The sequence below is a fragment of the Leishmania infantum genome, chromosome 28 (genome assembly GCF_000002875.2).
Source record: "Leishmania infantum JPCM5 genome chromosome 28".
In the NCBI taxonomy this organism is placed as follows: Eukaryota; Euglenozoa; class Kinetoplastea; order Trypanosomatida; family Trypanosomatidae; genus Leishmania; species Leishmania infantum.
This window is the reverse complement of record NC_009412.2, coordinates 1107422-1126777: the sequence shown is the minus strand read 5'-3', so window position 1 is coordinate 1126777 and position 19356 is coordinate 1107422. Positions and strand designations below refer to the sequence as shown.

The following is a 19356-nucleotide window of genomic DNA, read 5'->3' as shown; positions in this document are numbered from 1 at the left end:
TTTATATGCACGTGATCATCGTGACTCTCCTTCTGCGGCTTTATCCTGCGCATGCATGCACGTCGCTCTCTTTTTTCTCTCTGTGTCCATGCCACGCTGCCGAGGAGTGCTGCGAAGGTGCCCCCCTCGTTGTTGTTTCCACTCCGGTACGCTCGCACGCACCCAGGCTGGCACTCGTATCGCACGTCTCGACAGGGTACCCACCACAGTCGCTTCTGCGGCCCCACCCTACCGTTCTCGCGTGGCCGTGAACGCCTTCGCTTTCACTCAACCCCCACCCCCACAACCGTCGTTTCAGTGCAACCATGACAACTTCCTCCGCCGAGGAGGTCCGGGTGCGGCAGTCCATTGTGAACTGTGCAGTCGATCACTACGAGCTGTTGACCAACGCGCAGGCCGCAAACGTGGCGGCCGCGTCGCTCTCCAGCAATGCCGAAGACACCGCTAAAGAGCTGACAGCATCCTTGCAAACACTGCACTCCTGGTCGCAGCTTCTCCAGTATGCGGGGCAGTCGTGGCGGCAAGAGAAAGCGCAGCTGCACAGCGCGGTCATGAGTCACCAGAAAATCGTGGCTCTCATGGAGTCGCCTGCCTTAGTGGAGGAGTGTGTGCGGCAGACAATGTTCCACGAGGCGCTCCTCATATTCGACCACGTCATGATGCTGTGTCAGCACATGAGCGACGTGTACGTTTTTCAGAGATTGCAGAAGGAAGTGGTGGACACAATGGAGCAGGCGGTGAACGCGCATGTGCTGCCGATGCTGTCGGGTGGGCTCACGGTGGACACGGCGTACAAAGCCATCTCCCTCCTTCGTCGCCTTGGCGGCTCCCCGGCGTCGTTGCGTGCACTCTTCCTGCGCAGCCGCGCTGCGTACATTCGTCAGCTGCTGCAGGAAGCTGAATCCAGCGTGGTGCCCTACTCTCTCATCCTCAAGTACATCACGGTGTACAAGGTGCACGTGAACGAGGTGACGCTGCAGTACAAGGCGTGCTTCCCGTCCAGCACCGAGGCCCAGCAACGGCAAGCGACGGAGGAGCTGAGCCTGTGGTGTCAGGAGCAGGCGCACATGTTCATGCACCTCATGGCGGCGGCGCTCCAGCACCTTCACAACGGCTCTGAACTGGCGCTCGTGGTGCAGCAGTGCAGCAGCTGCTCGAGTGCCAGTGCGCGGGTGCACACAGACGTGCTTGGGCTCCTGGGCAGCATACTTGTCCAGAAGGTGCAGGGACTCTTCGCTGAAGGCATGCGGCAGGCCCGGATCACCTATCGCACCGCCATGCAGACCTCCTCGTGGCGTGTTTCTGTGTACTGTCACAACAACTCGACGCTGACGTCGTCTACGGGGATCCAGGCCCCTCCGACTATTAGCGACACGCCAGCCGTGCAGCTAGCTCAGTGGCTGCCGCTCGCGTACGCGCTCAACGGGATGCTCGCCTCCTTCAACGCCATCCGCAAGTGTCTGTTACCAGGGGTTGAGGCACCGTGTGGGGAGGAAGTGCGACAGCTGGTGTGCGAGGTGGGACAGGACATGCTGAATGACGCGCCTCTGCTCGACACAATGTACAGCGCTGAACGGGCAGTGTTTGTGACCTTTGTGAAGGCGTTTCAACGGCTGTGGTACCCATATGTACTGCACCTGGTCGGCCGCCTTCTCGGACCTGCGCACCGCGAGGACTTGGAGGACCGCACGCAGGCTCTAATGTATGGCATTGGAGAGCTTCTGTTTGCGGTAGAGTCGCCGTCGACGGTGCCGGCTGCAGAAAGTGCGAGCTCCGTGGCGCCGGCACACCCGCATGCATCGACGATACTTGCTACACCGACACCAGACTTCACCACCGCTCCAGCTGCGGCGCCTTCGGTGCCGCCAGCGTCAACGAACTCTGCACCGACCTAGTGAAACAACGCCGCACTTGTGGTGCACCTCTTCGACTTCAACCAGCATAGGGAGATGATCCGGCGGCTACATCGGGAGCCGCTTGTGGGCACTGTGAAGGGCGGGAGCGAGAGGGGCGTGGGTGCGCCAGGGAATCCGTAAGAGAAGAATTGCGGTGGTGGCGTGGGGGCCTGCAGGGTAGGTGCGTGCTACGAAAGCAACAGCAATGATAGCGCCAGTGGTGGCGGTCGCTTGATCTTCTCTTGCCACGTCGGTGCTGGGCTGCTCGGCCGCAGGCCCCTTCCGCTTGACCCTCCCGCCACACAGGCTTATAGCGGCGTCCAACCTGTCGAGAGATGTGCGGACACAACATCCAGACAGCCCCCCCCCCTTTGTGACATGGACGGAAATGGAGGATGAAGACAGAAGCCCCCCTTTCCTCAGACTCCGAAGTCGTTCTGAAGCAGGCCCCGGGATGCAAAAATGCAAGCACTGTGCGCAGGCGCTGTGAAGCACAACTGGCGTGGTGAATCGCATCCAAGCAAGGCACTCAGAGGTCCAAAGAGCAGGAGTGGTGGACGAACAAGGCGCGAGGAGACCCAATATACGGATCAGCCCCCAAGCGCATGTGTGCGGAGCGTGCTGCATCTGCTGCATTCAACCTGGAGGGCTCATGAGGCACAGACGCCGGAAGCATGACGAGAGTGCCCTCGAGTTCCACCATCAAGCCCTCCCGACTCTCCTGTTGCGAGTCACCACACCGTATTAACGGGATGCGGCGGCTTTAGGCGACTGAGAGAGCGAAGCACGGCACACGGGCAGGGTGCGCAGGGTCTCCGAGGGATATGGCCTGCAGCTGGCCAACTTCCTCCCTGCGCGCATCCGGCATGCACCGAGAGACCACCACCCCACTGCTACTCCGCACGACAGACGCCACTGCTTCCGCCCTTGAACAGGACCCTGCACGCGGCCCGATTCGAATGAAGGCATGCCGTACACCCGAGCCTCCGTGTGGCGCCGATCGCGCAGCACACGTGCGATGAATGGACAAGGACGGACACGATGAGTCCGGCCGACGCATGGCGCTGATTCTACAGCAAGACGGTGCATCCTAGGCGACCACGATTTAGCCGCGGTGCAGCAGAAGCTGGTGGTGTGTGGTGGTGTGCGCGCATGTGTGTATGTCGGTTGACTGACCTGCTGGTGGTCGGATGGGCACATCGGAGAAGAAAAAAATGAGGGTGCCCACGGGAGGCATGCGTCCCGCTGGCGTTATCGAGTGGGAAGGACGCGGTGTGTGTCTGTGCGCGCGCGCTCGTGTTTTTGCTTCTCTTGCGCGTCTCTCTGTGTGTGTTGCTTCGCTGAGGCGCGACACTGGACCCGCTCGAGTACAGCGAGAAGGGGAGCAAAGCGAGCGTCGTATCTGCGGCAGACGATGACGCCATCATGAACCTTTCACCACGCTGCGAGCACGCAGGCCGCGCGTTCGCGTATGCACCTCACGTTGTAGTGCTCAAAGGCTGGCTCAGTCGTTTAGCTGCGGCGCGGCCTTTCGGCGGATCTACATGCGGATGGCGTCGTGGCGCAGCGCGCGCTCATTGGCACTGCTCATGATACTCTCCCGCGTGTGCTCCTCATTTTTCTCTTGCACGCTTCTTCTTTTCCCCCGCGGTTGTGCCTCTCTTTCTCTCGGCTCAGTCTGGCAAGCACCCACGGGCGCAGATAGGTCATGTCCATCGTCGTTAACACCACTTCTGCAAAGCCACCCCCACGCGAGGGCGAGAGCGCTTCATCAGCGGAGAGCCTGGTCGCTCTCATGCAGCAAGCATACACGCAGCAGTACACAGAGGCACGTAATCAATACAAGGCGTCTCATGCGCGCTTCACCGCCCGCTTGAAGCGGCCGCCTCTTTCGCAGCTGGAGCGTTACTGCACAAACGTCTTCCGAGACCTGTCCTTTTACACGAGCGCCATCAATGCTGAGGAGACGTGCGCGCCGTCTGTGTGCACGCATGGCCCGCGACGCATTGGTATCCACTCGGTGAATCACGAGCTTCGCCTTCGTGCACAGAAGCGGCTGCGTGCTGCGCCTGCGAAGCCGAAGCGCGACGCAGATGATGTACTTACACTTCTAGTGGCGCAGGAAGCGGCCGAGTATGCCGACCTGCTCGAACTGGAGGCGAAGTTCTTCATGGGCGTTGCCCGCGCCTACTACCAAACGATATTTGGGCCCACCGACGACCTTGTGTGGCTCGAGGCGCAGGCTCGGCGCAGCTTTGAAGACGAGTACAACCGTGCCACGATGGCTTTCCTCGCCCAGCTGCGTGAGGAGATATGGGGGGCGGAACAGCGGCTGCTTTTGCGCGCACTAAGGATGTTCCCCGATGCGCTGCCGCACGTCGGGCAGCTGCGCCTCATTGCCGCGGAACGCGATGCACTGCAGCAGGCCAAGTTGTCCGTGCTGGAAAGCCGCGAAGCAGCGCCTCTGTGGCAACGTGTATGCGCCATTCGAGGCGAGACGGAGAGCGAGGAGGACATCATATTCCGGCGGATTTTGCTGGCCTGCGTCGTTGAGGCGCACGGCATCAGCGAAGGGTACCTGCGGTACGACACCGTTACTGGCCGGCTGCGGCACACGTACAAAGAGGTTCCGCCATTCATGAGGGATGTCATCGACTACTCCATGCAGTTCGAGCCCTTCGCAGCGGTTCTGGAGGAAGAGACGCAGCGCATGCGAATCGCGGAGGAGGCGGAGGGTGCCTGTGCCTCCCTAGCTGCAGCCCTCGCCTCTGGTGCCGACGTGGAAGGCAATGTCTCATCTACTCCTGACGCTGCTACCGCCCCTATAGCGCCAAGCCACGCCGATCAACCAGCGGCAGAGGCGTGAGAGAGTGCAGCGGGTGCCCGCCACAGATACGGAGACGCATCACAGAAAGGAAGGGCCGTACAGTGCACAAGGTGCGTATCAGTATGTATGTATGGGTGAAATCGATGTACACTAATGGCGGGGCAGGCAAAGTTGGGCACCATCTTGTCCTGGTTTTTATTGCTGTTGTTTTCACGGCGCTTGTTCTCTCACACACACGCCGAGCTCTCATGCCTCATTTTCGCCTGGAATGCCATCATGTGTGTCGGCGTTGATGCCGCATGTGCGACATGAAGAGCAGCTGCTAGAGAGTCGGAAGGCGAGAGTGAGACTGTCAGCGCTCCAATGATGTAACCGAATGTGTGTAGCGCGCCGTCCGTGCTGTCCCTCTACCCTCTCCCCCCAGCCGCCGCGCATCTAGCTTGCCTCTTAAGCCAATGTTGTCCACCCCCTTCACCACCACCGCTTGTCTGCCGCTCGCTCGCTCGTTGGCGCATGTGACTGCTTTCACTTTCCGTGTCTCCTCTACCCCCCCATTGTCGTGTCCGCAACCCCCACGGAGAGCCCTGTGTTTTGCCGTATCCCCGGGAGGGGGAGGGCTGAGCGAGAAAGAGGGGGAGGTTGCAGGGCCGTGGAGGAGCGTTGAACCGTATTCCAACAACAGTGACGATATACGCGCACGGACGACGGGTGAATGCCGTTCTGGTGCAGACCCTTCCTCGGTTTGCTGCTCCTCTTTCTCCGCAACTGCATGACACCGATGGGCGCGCGGCGTGTGAAGGAAATGACTTTACTGCGCGCCCTCTGCCGAAGTGAGCCGGTATGCACCGTCTCGTAGCGCGGCTGCCTCTGAGAGTCACTTCCCAGCATCCCGCCAACATGCGTCACCGCCTCCATGTCTCTCGTCTTTTTTCTTCCCTCACTCCTCCTGTATGCTGCGGGGACGGCGCTGCCACGGCGACACGCACGCACACCCGCTCGCTGCCCCCTCACACCGGTGTAAGGGGCACCCAAGTGAATGAGAAGTCAGAATAGCACTTGTGTACGTATCCGCCACCTCCACCGGTAGTGCAGCAAGCAGGACGCCAACAGCCTCCGCGCGCACACGCACAGAGCGAAGTCGACGACGCAGGGACTCGAGGTATTTAGCGACCTTGATTGCGAGAAGAGGAAAGGAGAAGCGGCAGATTCGGCCTCTGCCCGTCTCTCTACCGCTTATTTTCCCGTCGCCAGTCTGACGTGTGCCGGCGCGTGTGCTTGTGTCCGTAGGGAGCTGCATACTCTCTCGCACACAGTAGACGTGCAGCAGTCTTCACTCTGACGGAGAGGGAAGGAATCGCGTACGTCTCCAGCGCGTCCTCGCGTGTCTGCGCGAGCGGTGAAGACATCAGCGTGGCTCTTCTTTTTCGTTTGTTCCGCTTCTCTACGCATCACCACTAGGCGGTGGCGCGCCGTGCTCACTCTCTCTAAGTTTACACAGCGTGCCGCCTCCACCCCGCCTCCATCACCCGGGGTGGACATATTGATTCACCCCTTCGCTTGAAGCGCCTAGACAAACGTGCCCTGGGACGTTTGCCACTCGACTGCTGGGTATCTGTCTGCCCGCACTAAGCTTCCCAATCTCGCCTTCCTCACCCCTGCGGCGTGCGGCGCTGTCGTCCTTGCTCCGGCCCGACTCGCAGGTGTTTCACGTCGGCCATGTACTCGCAGAAAAAGCGGGGCACGGCGCAGCTCAAGGCGTCGGCGTCCTCGGTGGCGCCGGCTGCGTCGGCTATGCCCCTCGCCAAGCGAGCAAAGCTAGAGGCGACGCAGCGCAACCCGATCCACATCTCAAAGGATGTGGCAGATGCCTGTGGCACGGCGAACCCGCTCTCGACGCGCCTCTACAGCGACGGCATCAGCAGCGGCGCTCAGGTTGGAGTCCCGAATCGTCTAACGCAGTGCCAGTCACCTGCTGCCAGCTTCGTGCCCCACCCGCCCGCTGAGCTGGCGGTAACCACGGCTGCCAAGACGGACCCCGCCGCCTCCGCCCGCCCCCGCGGCGAGACGCATATGGTGAACTCACTGCATGTGTTCAACCCGCCGAGTCACACAGACGCGGAGCTCAAGGAGATGTTCGCCGCCTCCGCCAAGTCCAAGTCTATCTCGTCACGACTCCATCGCGGCACAGCGGCGGCGGCACCACCGGCAAAGCTAGCTCCGCTGACGTCGGAGCGGGTGAGTGCCGGTGGCGGCAACACTGGCGCCGCGGCGACCGCCTTATCCGACCTCGAGCAAGACAAGAGCACTGCGGAGGCTGCGGCAATGCGAGCGCTGGCCACCATTCCACGCTTTCACAAGTCCACCTCGAACTCGCCGAACGAGTTCGTCTACTTGATGATGCGGCCCCGCGGCATTCGCGACCCGCTGAACCCGTACGACCTGCAGCCGATGGCCCGCACCGAAGCACAGGGTCGCAACTACTACACCGTCTCTGCCGCCGGCGTGACGCACTTCACCGAGGGTGGCGCCGAGTTCATTGAGCTGCCCAAGTGGGAGCGCGAGTGTCGTATCTTCCATGCTATCCGCGAACTGCTCGTCTTTAGCGAGTACAAGCGCTGGCGCAACTTTGTGCTGTGGCGAAGCCTCGTACGTCGCAGTGCGACGGCAAACACTCGGCAGTTCCTCGCCGCGCACCTGTTTGCCGCCCACCCGAGCCTGTCGGGAGCTCTGCAGGCGGTGCGCAATATCTGTCTGGAAACTGCTGCCTTCGAGGACCTTTATCAGTCCAGCACGGAGACAAGCACGCTCGACGTGTACACGACGACGCTGCAGACGCACTTGCAAGAGGAGCGACGCCGGTTGGAGAACATGATTAAACGCATTCGCGATCACGTCGAGCAGGCGTGCAAGACTACCATGTTCACCTGGCAGCTCGAGCGTGAGCGGCAGAAGCTGCTCTACGAAGACGCCGATCAGCAGAAACGGAAGGTGCTCGACGTGCGGGAGCTGGGCATGCAGGAGCAGCCGTCGTACATTGAGCTGACGCAGCGCAAGACGATATGCCGGCGCCTCACCGCCTTCATCAAGCTATGCGACTATCTCATTGTGGAGTGCCTCACCGGGCTGGCCGCCAAGGCTGTGTCGCACGTGCGACGCGACCTGGAGATGTCCAACACTGTTCCGGCGAGCGCGCCGGCTGCGGCGACTGAGAAGACTCGCCGCGGTGGCGGCGCAGCCGCGGCTGCCACGACTAGCGCCTTCACCGGCCCGCTCTGGAACGTCGACGTGGTGTACAATGTCGACCAGCAGGCTATCGAGCTTGTGCCGTCGGCGGTGCAGATTCGCGAGGCCATCGAAGACGCGGTTCAGGACTACGTGCGCGCTGTCGGTGTGATTCCGCGGCTAACATCGCTCAACACGTTCCTGATCTACACCAGCAATGCGCGGGACGAGCTGGGGAACGACACGGTCGGCGCGGGACCGGATGTGGCGGATATGGTAATGGCCGAAGAAAGCTACAAGCAGGACGTGGCCGCCATTCACACCTCCCTCGCCAGCTCCTTCGCCAAGATGCACCGCTACGCGCACACCTTCGAGGTGTTCAAGGAGATGTACATTAGCAACAGCCAGCTGCGGGAGGAGACGCTGCTGGAGAGCAACGAGACGCTTCACTACTTCCGCGAGCAGCTCGCCACCTACAAGGCGCAGACGGACTCCATCTCGTCGAATATTCCGAACTTCGCGGACATTGGGATGATGCGGATGTGGACAGAGGGGCTGCGCGACTTCTTCACGCCGAGCCCAGTGACGTGCTTGGACATCTTCCACAAGGCCCTTCCCGTCATCGCGCGCCGGCGCAACGAAACCCTGCTCAAGGAGCTGCAGGAGCACACGACCTATCTCGCCGCGGCGCCCAAGACGATTGAACACTATGTAGAGTACCTTGACTACTGCAACGCGCTGGAGAACTCCTTCGACGGCATTGCCTCCTCCTACGACGTGGTGCGCGAGCTGTTCAACCTCTTACAGGAAGAGAAGATCGACGTGAGCGAGGAAGACGACGAGACGTACCGCAGCGGCACCCGGCCGCAGTTCGACAAGCTGCGCACGCTGCTGCAGATCACTGAGGACAGCAAGGAGGTACAGCAGCGCTTCTTCAGCCGCAGCATTGAAGAGGAGATGGACCAGCTGCGCCGCCGCATCGAGTCCGTGTACGACCGCGCGGGACAGCCGATCGTCATGTCGGGCGAGGCGGACGTGGCAGAGGCAAACGCGTACATGAAGGCCCTTCTCGAAGAGGCAGAGGGCATCGCCGCGCGCGAGAAGAAGCTGCGCGAGTTCCAGATCGAGATCGGGGCCGAGGAAACCGTGGTGGAGGTCATGGCCGAGATGCTGCACGACGTCAGCATCAAAGCGAAGCTGTGGGCCGGCATCGGAGACTGGAACACCTTCACGGAAGAGACCCACGCGCTGCCCTTTGACCAGCTCGACGTGCCGGCGGTGCAGGAGGTGGTGCAGAAGTACTCGTCGCTTGTAAAGCAGGTGTCCTCGAAGCTGGCAAGCAACGCGGTGGTGCCGCGGCTGAAGAGCAGCGTGGAAGAGTGGCGTCAACTGCTGCCAATCTTGCAGGCACTCACGAACCCCTCTCTCAAGTCGGAGCATCACGCAAAGATCTCCCTGATCGTCGGGCCCGTCGCAGATGCCAGCGGCAGCACCTCGAAGACTCTCAGCGAGTGGGCAAACCAGTTCACCATAGGAATGCTGCTGCAGCACCAAATCCTCAAGTACCGCGACGAGGTGCTCGTCGTGAGCGCGTCGGCCACCGAGGAGGACAAGCTGCAGAGGCAAATCGACCGGGTGAACGCGATGTGGAACGGCGGTGGGCCGAAACCGCCCGCAGAATTCCAGTTCCACGCGCACAAGGATAGCAAGGACGTCTTCACATTCGTCGGCGCCTCCGTCGAGGACGTGACGACGCTGCTGGATGACTCCACCGTCGCCATCTCGACCATCGGCAGCAGCAAGCACTGCCAAGGTGTACTGCGCTCGCAGGTGGACCGGTGGGAAAACCGGCTCAAGTACATGTCGGAGACGCTGGAGAGATGGGTGGAACTGCAGCGCAACTGGATCTACCTCGAGAACATTTTCTCCTCCGTTGAAATACGCAGCCAGTGGAAGGACGACGCTCAGCGCTTCGAGAAGGTCGACCGCTTTTACCGCGACCTGATGCGCAAGGCCCACGACCTGCCCACCGCCTATCGCAGCCTCCTCATCAACCCACCATCCTTCGACACCGCCGCCACCAGTGGTGGCCGCACGCTGAAGCACGACCTCGAAACGTACATCAAGGAGCTGGAGAAGGTGCTGATCAGCATGGAGAAGAAGTTGGAGGAGAAGCGGCGCGCCTTCCCACGCTTCTACTTCCTCAGCAACGACGACCTGCTCGACTTGCTCGCCAAGGCCAAGACACCAGAGCTGATGATGCCGCACATGCTGAAGATGTTCGACGGCGTCAAGTCCCTCACGCTGTCGGCGCAAAACGACATCACGCACATGAACTCCATGGAGGGGGAGCAAGTGGAACTGGACCATCAGGGCATCAAGGCGCGTGGCCCGGTGGAAGCCTGGATGGACTTGCTGGAGCGCGAGATGTTCTCGACGCTACGGGGCCGCGCCCAGCGCTGTCTCGAAGACTACGAGGCTCGCCAGGACCGCACCGATTGGATGTTTCAACACCCAGTGCAGCTCGTGCTGATCGTCGAGCAACTTCTGTGGACGCGTAGCGTCGAGGAGGCGCTGGACAAGATCGACTCCCCGCAGCTCATGCTCCGCATGCGTGACGAGCAGCGCCGCAACCTCGAGGTGCTGGCGGAGCTGACGGCACGCAACCTCTCCAAGGTACAGCGCATTCTTCTCTCGACAATCATCACGATCGACGTGCACGGCCGCGACCTTGTCGAGGAGATGTGCGACAGCGGCGTCGCCGAGTCGCTAGAGTTTGGCTGGACAAAGCAGCTGCGCGTGTACTGGGAGAAGGACGCGGACGGCAATGGCACGGTGTTCATCCGGCAGAACAATTCCCGGTTCGTTTACGGCTACGAGTACCTCGGTGCACAGGGGCGACTCGTCATCACCCCGCTGACTGACCGCATCTACATGACCGTGACAGGTGCCTTGAAGTTGCATCTCGGTGCCTCCCCTGCCGGGCCGGCCGGGACTGGCAAGACGGAGACGGTGAAGGACCTGGCCAAGAATCTGGCGCGGCAGTGCATCGTGTACAACTGCTCTGACGGTGTCACGTACAAGATGATGGAGAAGTTTTTCTCAGGTCTCATCCAGACCGGCGCGTGGGCCTGCCTTGACGAGTTCAACCGCATCAACATCGAGGTGCTCTCCGTCATCGCATCCCAGCTGCTGGAGATCAAGCTGGCGCTGCAGAACGCACAGGAGACGTTCACGTTCCAGGGCACGCCCGATGTACGGGTGAGGCCGACGTACGGCGCCTTCGTCACCATGAACCCCGGCTACGCTGGGCGCACGGAGCTGCCGGACAACTTGAAGATCCTGTTCCGCCCCGTGGCGGTCATGACGCCGGACTTCCGCATGATTGCCGAGGTGATCCTCTACTCGGAAGGCTTCAAGAACGCCCACGACCTGTCGCTGAAGATCACGCAGCTCTACAAGCTCAGCTCAGAGCAGTTGTCGCCGCAGGACCACTACGACTTCGGTATGCGTGCGCTGAAGTCGATCCTCGTCATGGCCGGCGACCTTAAGCGCTCTCAGCCGGACGTGGAGGAGGACCTCACCCTGATCGTGGCGTGTAACGACTCGAACGTGCCGAAGTTCGTCGCGGAGGATATTCCGCTGTTCCGCGGCATCATGCAGGACCTGTTCCCCGGCGTGAGTTTCCCGGAGCGCGAGTATCAGGAGCTGCTACCAGCGATGCAGCACATCATGGCCGAAAAGAAGTTAGTCGACGCCGGGCAGTGGGTGAAGAAGGGCATCCAGTTCTACGAGACGCTCATTGTGCGGCACGGCGTGATGCTGGTCGGCGTGACGGGCACAGGTAAGACGGAGGCGCGGCAGTGCATTGCGGGGGCTCTGACAAATCTCGCCATGGCAGAGAGCGCGAACAAGATGGCGCGCCCTGTCATCGAGTTCGTGCTGAACCCCAAGTCGGTGCTCTTGCACGAGCTGTACGGACGGCTGGACGTGAACACGAACGAATGGAAGGATGGTGTGCTCGCTGCCATTGCAAAGGAGTGCGTGCGGGCCTCAGAGATCTCGTCGGATCACCGGTGGATGGTCTTCGACGGCCCTGTGGATACGCTCTGGATCGAGTCGCTGAACTCGGTACTGGACGACAGCAAACTGCTCTGCCTTGACAGCGGTGAGCGTATCAAGCTACCCGACACGATCCACATGCTGTTCGAGGTTGCGGATTTGGCGGTGGCCTCCCCGGCGACGGTGTCGAGGTGCGGCATGGTGTATGTGGACGCTGAGGACTTGCCGTGGAACGCCGTGGCATGCCAGTGGAGTGAGACGAAGCTCGCTGCTGCCGGCGCGCAGCCGCAGTGCCGCGCCTACATCCTCTCCCTCTTCGACGCTTACGTAGAGAAGGGGCTTACCTGGCTGAAGCAGCTGCCCGCGTCGGCAAGCCTAATCAGTGCCGGCGACATCAACGTCGTGCAGTCCCTGTGCGACCTGTTCACGGCGCTCATGCAGGTGAATAAGGTGCAGCTGATGGCAGACCCCGTCAGCGAGGCGCCGCCGCCGTCGGACGACCCGATGTTTCGCGAGCGCAACGAAATCTGCAACGCCATCTTTGCCTTTTCATTTGTGTGGTCTGTCGGCGGCAACGTTGACCACGCTGCGATGGAGAGCTTCGACACAATGGCGCGCACGCTTCTCGAGTCGGTGGCACGCTTCCCCAACTACGGCAGTGTGTACGACTACACCATCAACTTTTCAACGCGGCTGCTCGTGCCTTGGGAGTCGCTGGTGCCTGAGTTCACCTACAACCCTGCCACGCCATACTTCAACATCCTTGTGCCGACTGTGGACACGGTACGCTACAGCACCATCGCACAGACGCTGCTTCAGTGCAAGAAGCCCATCCTCTTCAATGGCCAAACCGGCGTCGGTAAGACATTCATCATGGCGGACTGCCTCCAGCGCAACAAGGAGCCGCTGCAGCTGTCGCTTGTCACCTTCCAGTTCAGCGCGCAAACGTCATCGGAGAGGACGCAGGAGCTGATGGAGGCGAAGCTGAAGCCGAAGCGCAAGAACTTGCTCGGCGCCGCTCCGGGCAAGTCTGTCGTACTCTTCATTGACGACTTGAACATGCCAGCCGTGGAAGTGTTCGGTGCGTCTCCGCCGATCGAGCTATTGCGACAGCTGATGGGCCAGGGCGGTTTCTACGACCGCAAGTTGGCTGGAATGTGGAAGACGGTGCAGGACGTCACGGTCGTGTCCGCCTGTGGCCCGCCAGAGGGCGGGCGCAACCCCATCACCCCACGCCTTACCCGCTTGTTCCACCTGCTCCAAGTGGCGACCCTCACGGACGACTCAATGAAGCGCATCTTCGGCTCCATTCTGAGAGGCTTTGTCGAGGCGAAGAACTTTGCGCGCGAGGTAAAGGACATGGTGCCGACGCTCGTGATGGCCACTGTGGACGTCTTCAACACGATCCGCGACGCCCTGAGGCCGCGGCCGACCACACCGCACTACACGTTCAACCTGCGCGACCTCTCGAAGGTGTTCCAGGGCATGACACAGGTGATTCCGCGCGTCTGCCGTGACACCGCGACGTTTGTGCGGCTGTGGATGCACGAAGTGATGCGGTGCTTCTACGACCGACTCGCCACGGTAGAGGATCGGCGCTACTTCGTGGAGGGCGTCCTCGCGGAGGCGGCGTCCCGCGTGTTTCCCGGCGCGGCGGAAAGCCTGATCGCATCGCCGGTGCTGTGGGCGGACTTCACTCGCTTCGGGTCAGTCGAGAAAGTATACGAGGAGGTACCGGAGGCGCAGCGGCTGGCGCAGGTTCTCGAGGAGTACCAAGACGACTACAACGCCACAGAGGCGACCGCCAAACCGGACGACGCGGCCGGCGGTACCGCCACCGTGCAGGCGTCGCAGCTGGGCCTCGTCTTCTTCAAGGATCACTGTGAGCACATTGCCCGCATTATCCGCATTCTACGGCAGCCGCGCGGCAACGTGCTGCTGGTCGGCGTCGGCGGCTCGGGCAAGCGCTCCCTCACCAGGCTCGCCTCCTTCATCGGCGGCTGCCGCATCTTCGAGACGTCCGTCGGCAAGGGCTACAGCATGAACGACTTCCACGAGTTCCTGCTGGAGGTTTACACGTACGCCGGGGTAAAGAACGAGCCGTGCGTGATGCTGCTCTCCGACAACCAAATCGTTGACGAGGCGATGCTGGAGGACGTGAACAACATCCTCAACTCCGGCGAGGTGCCGTCGCTCTTCAACGCCGAGGAGCGCGAGAAGCGCGTCAATGCGTGCATTGAGGCAGCCCAGCAGCACGGCATCACCAGCAGAGAGGACATCTACAACTTCTTCATCAGCCGTGTGCGTGACAACATGCATGTGGCGCTCTGCATGAGCCCGGTGGGCGACAAGTTCCGTACCCGCTGCCGCCAGTTCCCGTCGCTCACCAACTGCTGCTCCGTCGACTGGTTCGACGAGTGGCCGCGAGAGGCGCTAGAGGGGGTGGCGAAGCGCATGCTGCAGGATATGGCAGGCGCGGTGCCGGCAAGCTTCCACGAGAAGCTACCGCAGCTCTGCGTCGATGTACACGCGGCGACAACCGAGATGGCGCAGCAGTACTACGATGAGCTGCGCCGGCGCTACTACATTACCCCGACCTCCTACCTGGAGTTCATCGAGACTTACAAGGCGCTCCTGCAGAGCCGGCGCAGCCGGGTGGAGGCGCAGCTCGCCCAGGTCGAGAACGGAACAGAGAAGATGCGCGAAACCGAGGAGACGATCACGAAGATGAAGGTCGAAATCGAGGAGAAGCGGCCGCAGCTGGAGAAGGCGTCCGAGGAGACACAGGCAGTTGTGGCGGACTTAAAGGTGCGGCAGGCGAAGGCGGCGGAGGTGCAGGTGCAGGTGCGGGCGCAGCAGGAGAGCGCGACGGTGCAGCAGCACGACGCGTCTCAGATCGCGGCAGAGGCCAACGCACGCCTGGCTGAGGCGAAGCCGATCATCGACAAGGCGAAGGCGGCGCTCGACACGATCCAGGCCAGCGACCTCAACGAGCTCCGCTCCTTCGCCAACCCACCTTCGGCGGTGCTGAAGACGACGCAGGCGTGCATGACCATGTTTGATGTGAAGGACTTCAACGGCGCGTGGTCTGGCAACACCGACTGGAAGGGCGCGCGCGAGTTTCTGTCGCACCGCTCTCTGCTGGACATGATCCGCGGGTACCCCACCGACAACGTGAAGCCGGCGATTCTGCAGAAGGTGCAGAAGTACATCAACGACCCCGAGTTCACGGTCGAGGTGTGTTCGTCGAAGGGCTCGCAGACGTGCGGATCGCTGTGTGCGTGGGTGCACGCCGTCAACGAGTACTCGAAGGTGGTGAAGGAGGTGGCGCCGATGCGGCAGGCCGCGGCCGAGGCGGAACAGCACTTGGCAGCGACAAATGCGAAGCTGCACGCCGCACAGCAGCAGCTGAAGGAGGTGGAGAAGGAGCTGTCCGATCTCGAACAGCGTTACCAAAGCAGCGTTGCCAAAAAGAATGACCTGGAAAAAGGGCTGCAGCTGTGTATTATCCGCCTCCGCAATGCTGAGACGCTGTCCGGCTCTCTCAGGAGCGAAGGGGCCCGCTGGACGGAGAATATCAAGTTGCTGAGGGCTCAGCTGGCCGCGCTCCCGCTGCAGGTATTTATGGCGAGCGCCTCGGTCGCCTACTTCGGCGCCTTCACCCCGGCGTTCCGTCAGCGGCTCATTGCGCAGTGGGCGGCGCAACTGGCGGAGCGTGGATGTGAAGTGGACAACTTCTCCTTGACCACCGCCCTCGGCGACCCGGTCGACACGCTGAACTGGCAGGTGAACGGGTTGCCAAGCGACGAGACGTCCACTGAGAACGCTATTGTAGCGATGCTGTCGACGGCTCCGCGCCGCTGGCCGCTCTTCATCGACCCACAGGAGCAGGCTGTCAAGTGGCTGCTGCGGCAGTTCCAGCAGACCCAGGCAGCGAGCGGGTCAGGCGCGGTGGCGTCGAAGAACCGCAACATGCTGCGTGTGGTCAAGCTGACGGACCCGACGTGGATGCGCACCCTCGAGTTGCAGATCCGACTTGGTGGTGTCGTCATCATTGACGACGTTGGTGAGTCTCTGGACCCGGCGCTGGAGCCGCTGATCGCGCGGCGCGTCTTCACGGCTGACAGTGGCGGCCTGCAGATCCAGCTCACCCCGCAATCTGGGCCGATCGACTACCACCCCAATTTCCGCATGTTCCTGTGTAGCAAGCTGCCGAATCCGGTGTATTTGCCGGACATCAGCACCCGCGTCACGCTGCTCAACTTCACTGTCACGATGGAAGGACTGTCGGAGCAGATGCTCGGCGAGGTCGTGTCCATCGAGCAGCGCTCCATGGAGGAGGAAAAGAACTCCATCATCCAGCGCATCGCCCAGGGCCAGCGCCGCCTCAAAGCGATCGAGGAGAGCATCCTGGAGCGCCTGCAGAGCACCAAAGGCAACATCCTCGACGACGAAGATCTTATCCGCGAGCTGCAGTCCGCGCAGTCCAGCGCGGAGGTGATCAGCCGCAGCCAAGCTGAGGCGAGCGAGAAGATGTTGATCATCTCGACAGCCCGCGAGCGCTACCGCAGCGTTGCCGTGCGGGCGGCGTTGCTGTTCTTTGTGCTAGCCGACGTAGGCCGCATGGATCCGATGTACCAGTACTCGCTTCAGTATTTTGTGAAGCTGGTGCAGCACGAGGTGGAGGGCACCACAAAGCCTCCCGGGTACACGGAGGCGGACCCAGCCATGCTGGAAGACCACCTTCGTGCTGCGATCAGCAACCTCACGAGGGCCACGTACACGCAGATCTGCCGCGGTCTCTTCAACAAGGACAAGACCATCCTGTCGCTGCTCATAGCGACGGCGATCGCCCGGCACGACGGCGTGATCGCAGACGAGGAGTGGCAGTACTTTGTGCGTGCCACTGCCTTTGTTGCCTCGGAGCTGCCGGAGCAGTCGCCAGCCCTCGCTTCATGGATGAGCCGTGTACAGTGGGAGCTGGCCGAGGCGCTCAGCCGCACCGTGTCCACCTTTCACGATCTTGTCGCCAGCATGGAGTCGGAGCCGGAGGCGTGGCGGGAGCACGCACAGTCCGACGTGCCCCACTCCGCCATACTACCCGGCGACTGGCAGTCGCGTCTACACCTCTTTCAGCGTGTGCTACTGATCCGGTGCTTCCGTGAGGAGAAGCTTTCTTTCGCGCTTTCCGACTACGTGCACCAGACGATGGGGGCAGAGTTCATCGAGATGCCGCCCATGGACCTCACCCGAACCCTCAAGGACAGCACCGCGCACACACCGATTGTCTTCATCCTTTCTCAGGGCGCGGACCCGATGGAGGCGCTGCGGTCCCTCGCCAAGGCCGAGGAGCGGGAACTGCAGTGCGTAAGCCTGGGCCAAGGCCAGAGCGAGAATGCGAAGCGACTCATCGCCACGTGCCGCAAGTCCGGTGCGTGGGCGCTGCTGCAGAACTGCCACCTCTCGAAAACGTTCATGCCGGAGCTGTCGGCGGCCGTCGCAAGTCTGCAGCCCGACGCTGCCGGGGCGTCCGAGATCCACAAAGACTTCCGCCTCTGGCTCACGTCGATGCCCACCGACTTCTTCCCTGTGTTTGTGCTGCAGTCGAGCGTGAAATTGACGAACGAGCCGCCGACGGGGCTGCGGGCGAATATGCTGCGCTGCTTTGGCGAGCTGACGCCACAGGAGTACGAGAACTTTGGCGACGAGGCCATCGGCGGTAAGGAGTTGAAGGGGCGCGCCTTCAAGAAGCTGCTGTACGGCTTATGCTTCTTCCACTCCGTCGTTCTCGAGCGGCGCAAGTTTGGCCCGCTCGGGTGGAACGTCAAGTACGAGTGGAACGACACGGACTTCCACGTGTCGAAGCAGTGGCTGCGACTGTTCTTTGAGGAGCAGGAGGCAATTCCGTGGGAGTCGCTCGAGTACATTATTGGGCAGATTAACTACGGCGGTCGTGTCACCGACCCGCAGGACCGTGGCACGCTGCTCACCATTCTGCGCAACTACCTCTGCCCCCGCATCCTCGAGGAGGGTCACCGCTTCTGCGAGGAGGGGCAGTACATCGTCCCCGCGAGCGGCACGCTGGCCGAGGCGCAGGAGCACATCCAAGCCATGTCCCTCGTCGATGAGCCTGCCATCTTTGGCATGCACGAGAACGCCAACCTGCGCTACCAGTTGCAGACGAGCGAGTACCTACTGACGAAGATCGTGTCCATCCAGCCCCGCCTAGTCGGGTCCGCTGGCGGCTCCGGCGCGACGCCGGAGGAAGAGGTGCGCCGCAAATGCCAGGAGTTTGAGGCGACGCTACCAGCCCTGCTGACGCGGGAGGAAGCAGGACCCCGCACCTTCACGACGCTCGCGAACGGGCTGCCGAACTCCATGTCGACGGTGTTGGCGCACGAGCTGGTGAAATACAACAAGCTGCTTGACAAAATACGCCAGACGCTTTCTGACATGCAGAAGGCGCTGCAAGGGCTGACTGTCCTCTCTTCCGACCTCGACGCCATGTACAGCTCCTTCCTTGCTGATCAGGTTCCGCAGCTGTGGACGACGGTGTCTTACGCCTCGCTAAAGCCGCTCGGGGCGTGGTACCGCGACCTGCTCGCCCGCGTGCAGTTCATCCGGTCGTGGTTGCAGAAGGGGGAGCCGGCGGCATTCTGGATCGGCGGCTTCTTCAACCCGAGCGCCTTCATGACAGGCGTGTACCAAGCTTTCGCGCGCGCCGAGGGGGTGTCGGTGGACAAGCTCGGCTTCCGCTACGAAGTTCTGGGCGTGGAGCCGGAGGCGATCACGTCGGGACCGGTGCGTGGGTGCTTCGTGTATGGCATCCAGACGGACGCGTGGCGCTGGGACTTCGAACGACGAGTAATGGCCGATTCCTTGCCGGGAGAGCCCTACGCTGTGCTGCCGCCTGTTCATTTCCTGCCGGAGCCATCGCACGCGAAGCCAGCCGACTTTCACGCCGTCCCCCTGTACCGCACGACGATACGCGCTGGTGTCATCTCGTCTTTGGGCGCCAGCTCCAACTACGTCCTCTCCATCGAGGTGCCGTCGGTGGATGGCTCCGACTACTGGCTGCTTAAGGGCTCCGCCTGCGTGTGCGCGTTGAATCAATAGAAGGCGGAGGAAGGACAATCGAAGCACACCGGAGATGGGGAAGGCTGCGCCTGTCACGCCCCCGTTTCTTCCTCTCTCTTTCTCTCTGCGTGTATGTGAGAGACCGCATTTACGTTGCTTCTCTGGCTTGTGCCGTTGCTGTGTTCCTTTCTTGTCCGTCTCTACTTTCAGGGTTAGCGAGCCCTTTGGCTATGTGTGTTCCTGTGTGCGTGGTGGGGCGGTCTGGGCACACAT

General features: G+C 61.7%; 3 protein-coding genes across 3 annotated transcripts; all 3 read left to right on the top strand.

The window, feature by feature from the left end:
- Positions 1-305: 305 nt before the first annotated feature.
- Positions 306-1895, top strand: LINJ_28_3130 (putative oligomeric golgi complex component 8; the record flags this gene model as incomplete). Its single annotated transcript, XM_001470300.1, has 1 exon — positions 306-1895. The coding sequence occupies one exon, from the start codon at positions 306-308 to the stop codon at positions 1893-1895; it is 1590 nt and encodes a 529-aa protein (XP_001470337.1).
- A 1708-nt stretch (positions 1896-3603) lies between these two features.
- On the top strand, positions 3604-4761 carry LINJ_28_3120 (conserved hypothetical protein; the record flags this gene model as incomplete). The annotated part of the gene is made up of 1 exon (XM_001470299.1): positions 3604-4761. The coding sequence occupies one exon, from the start codon at positions 3604-3606 to the stop codon at positions 4759-4761; it is 1158 nt and encodes a 385-aa protein (XP_001470336.1).
- A 1677-nt stretch (positions 4762-6438) lies between these two features.
- On the top strand, positions 6439-19122 carry LINJ_28_3110 (putative dynein heavy chain; the record flags this gene model as incomplete). Its single annotated transcript, XM_001470298.2, has 1 exon — positions 6439-19122. One exon carries the CDS (start codon positions 6439-6441, stop codon positions 19120-19122), a length of 12684 nt encoding a protein of 4227 aa, XP_001470335.2.
- Between the last annotated feature and the right edge of the window lie 234 nt (positions 19123-19356).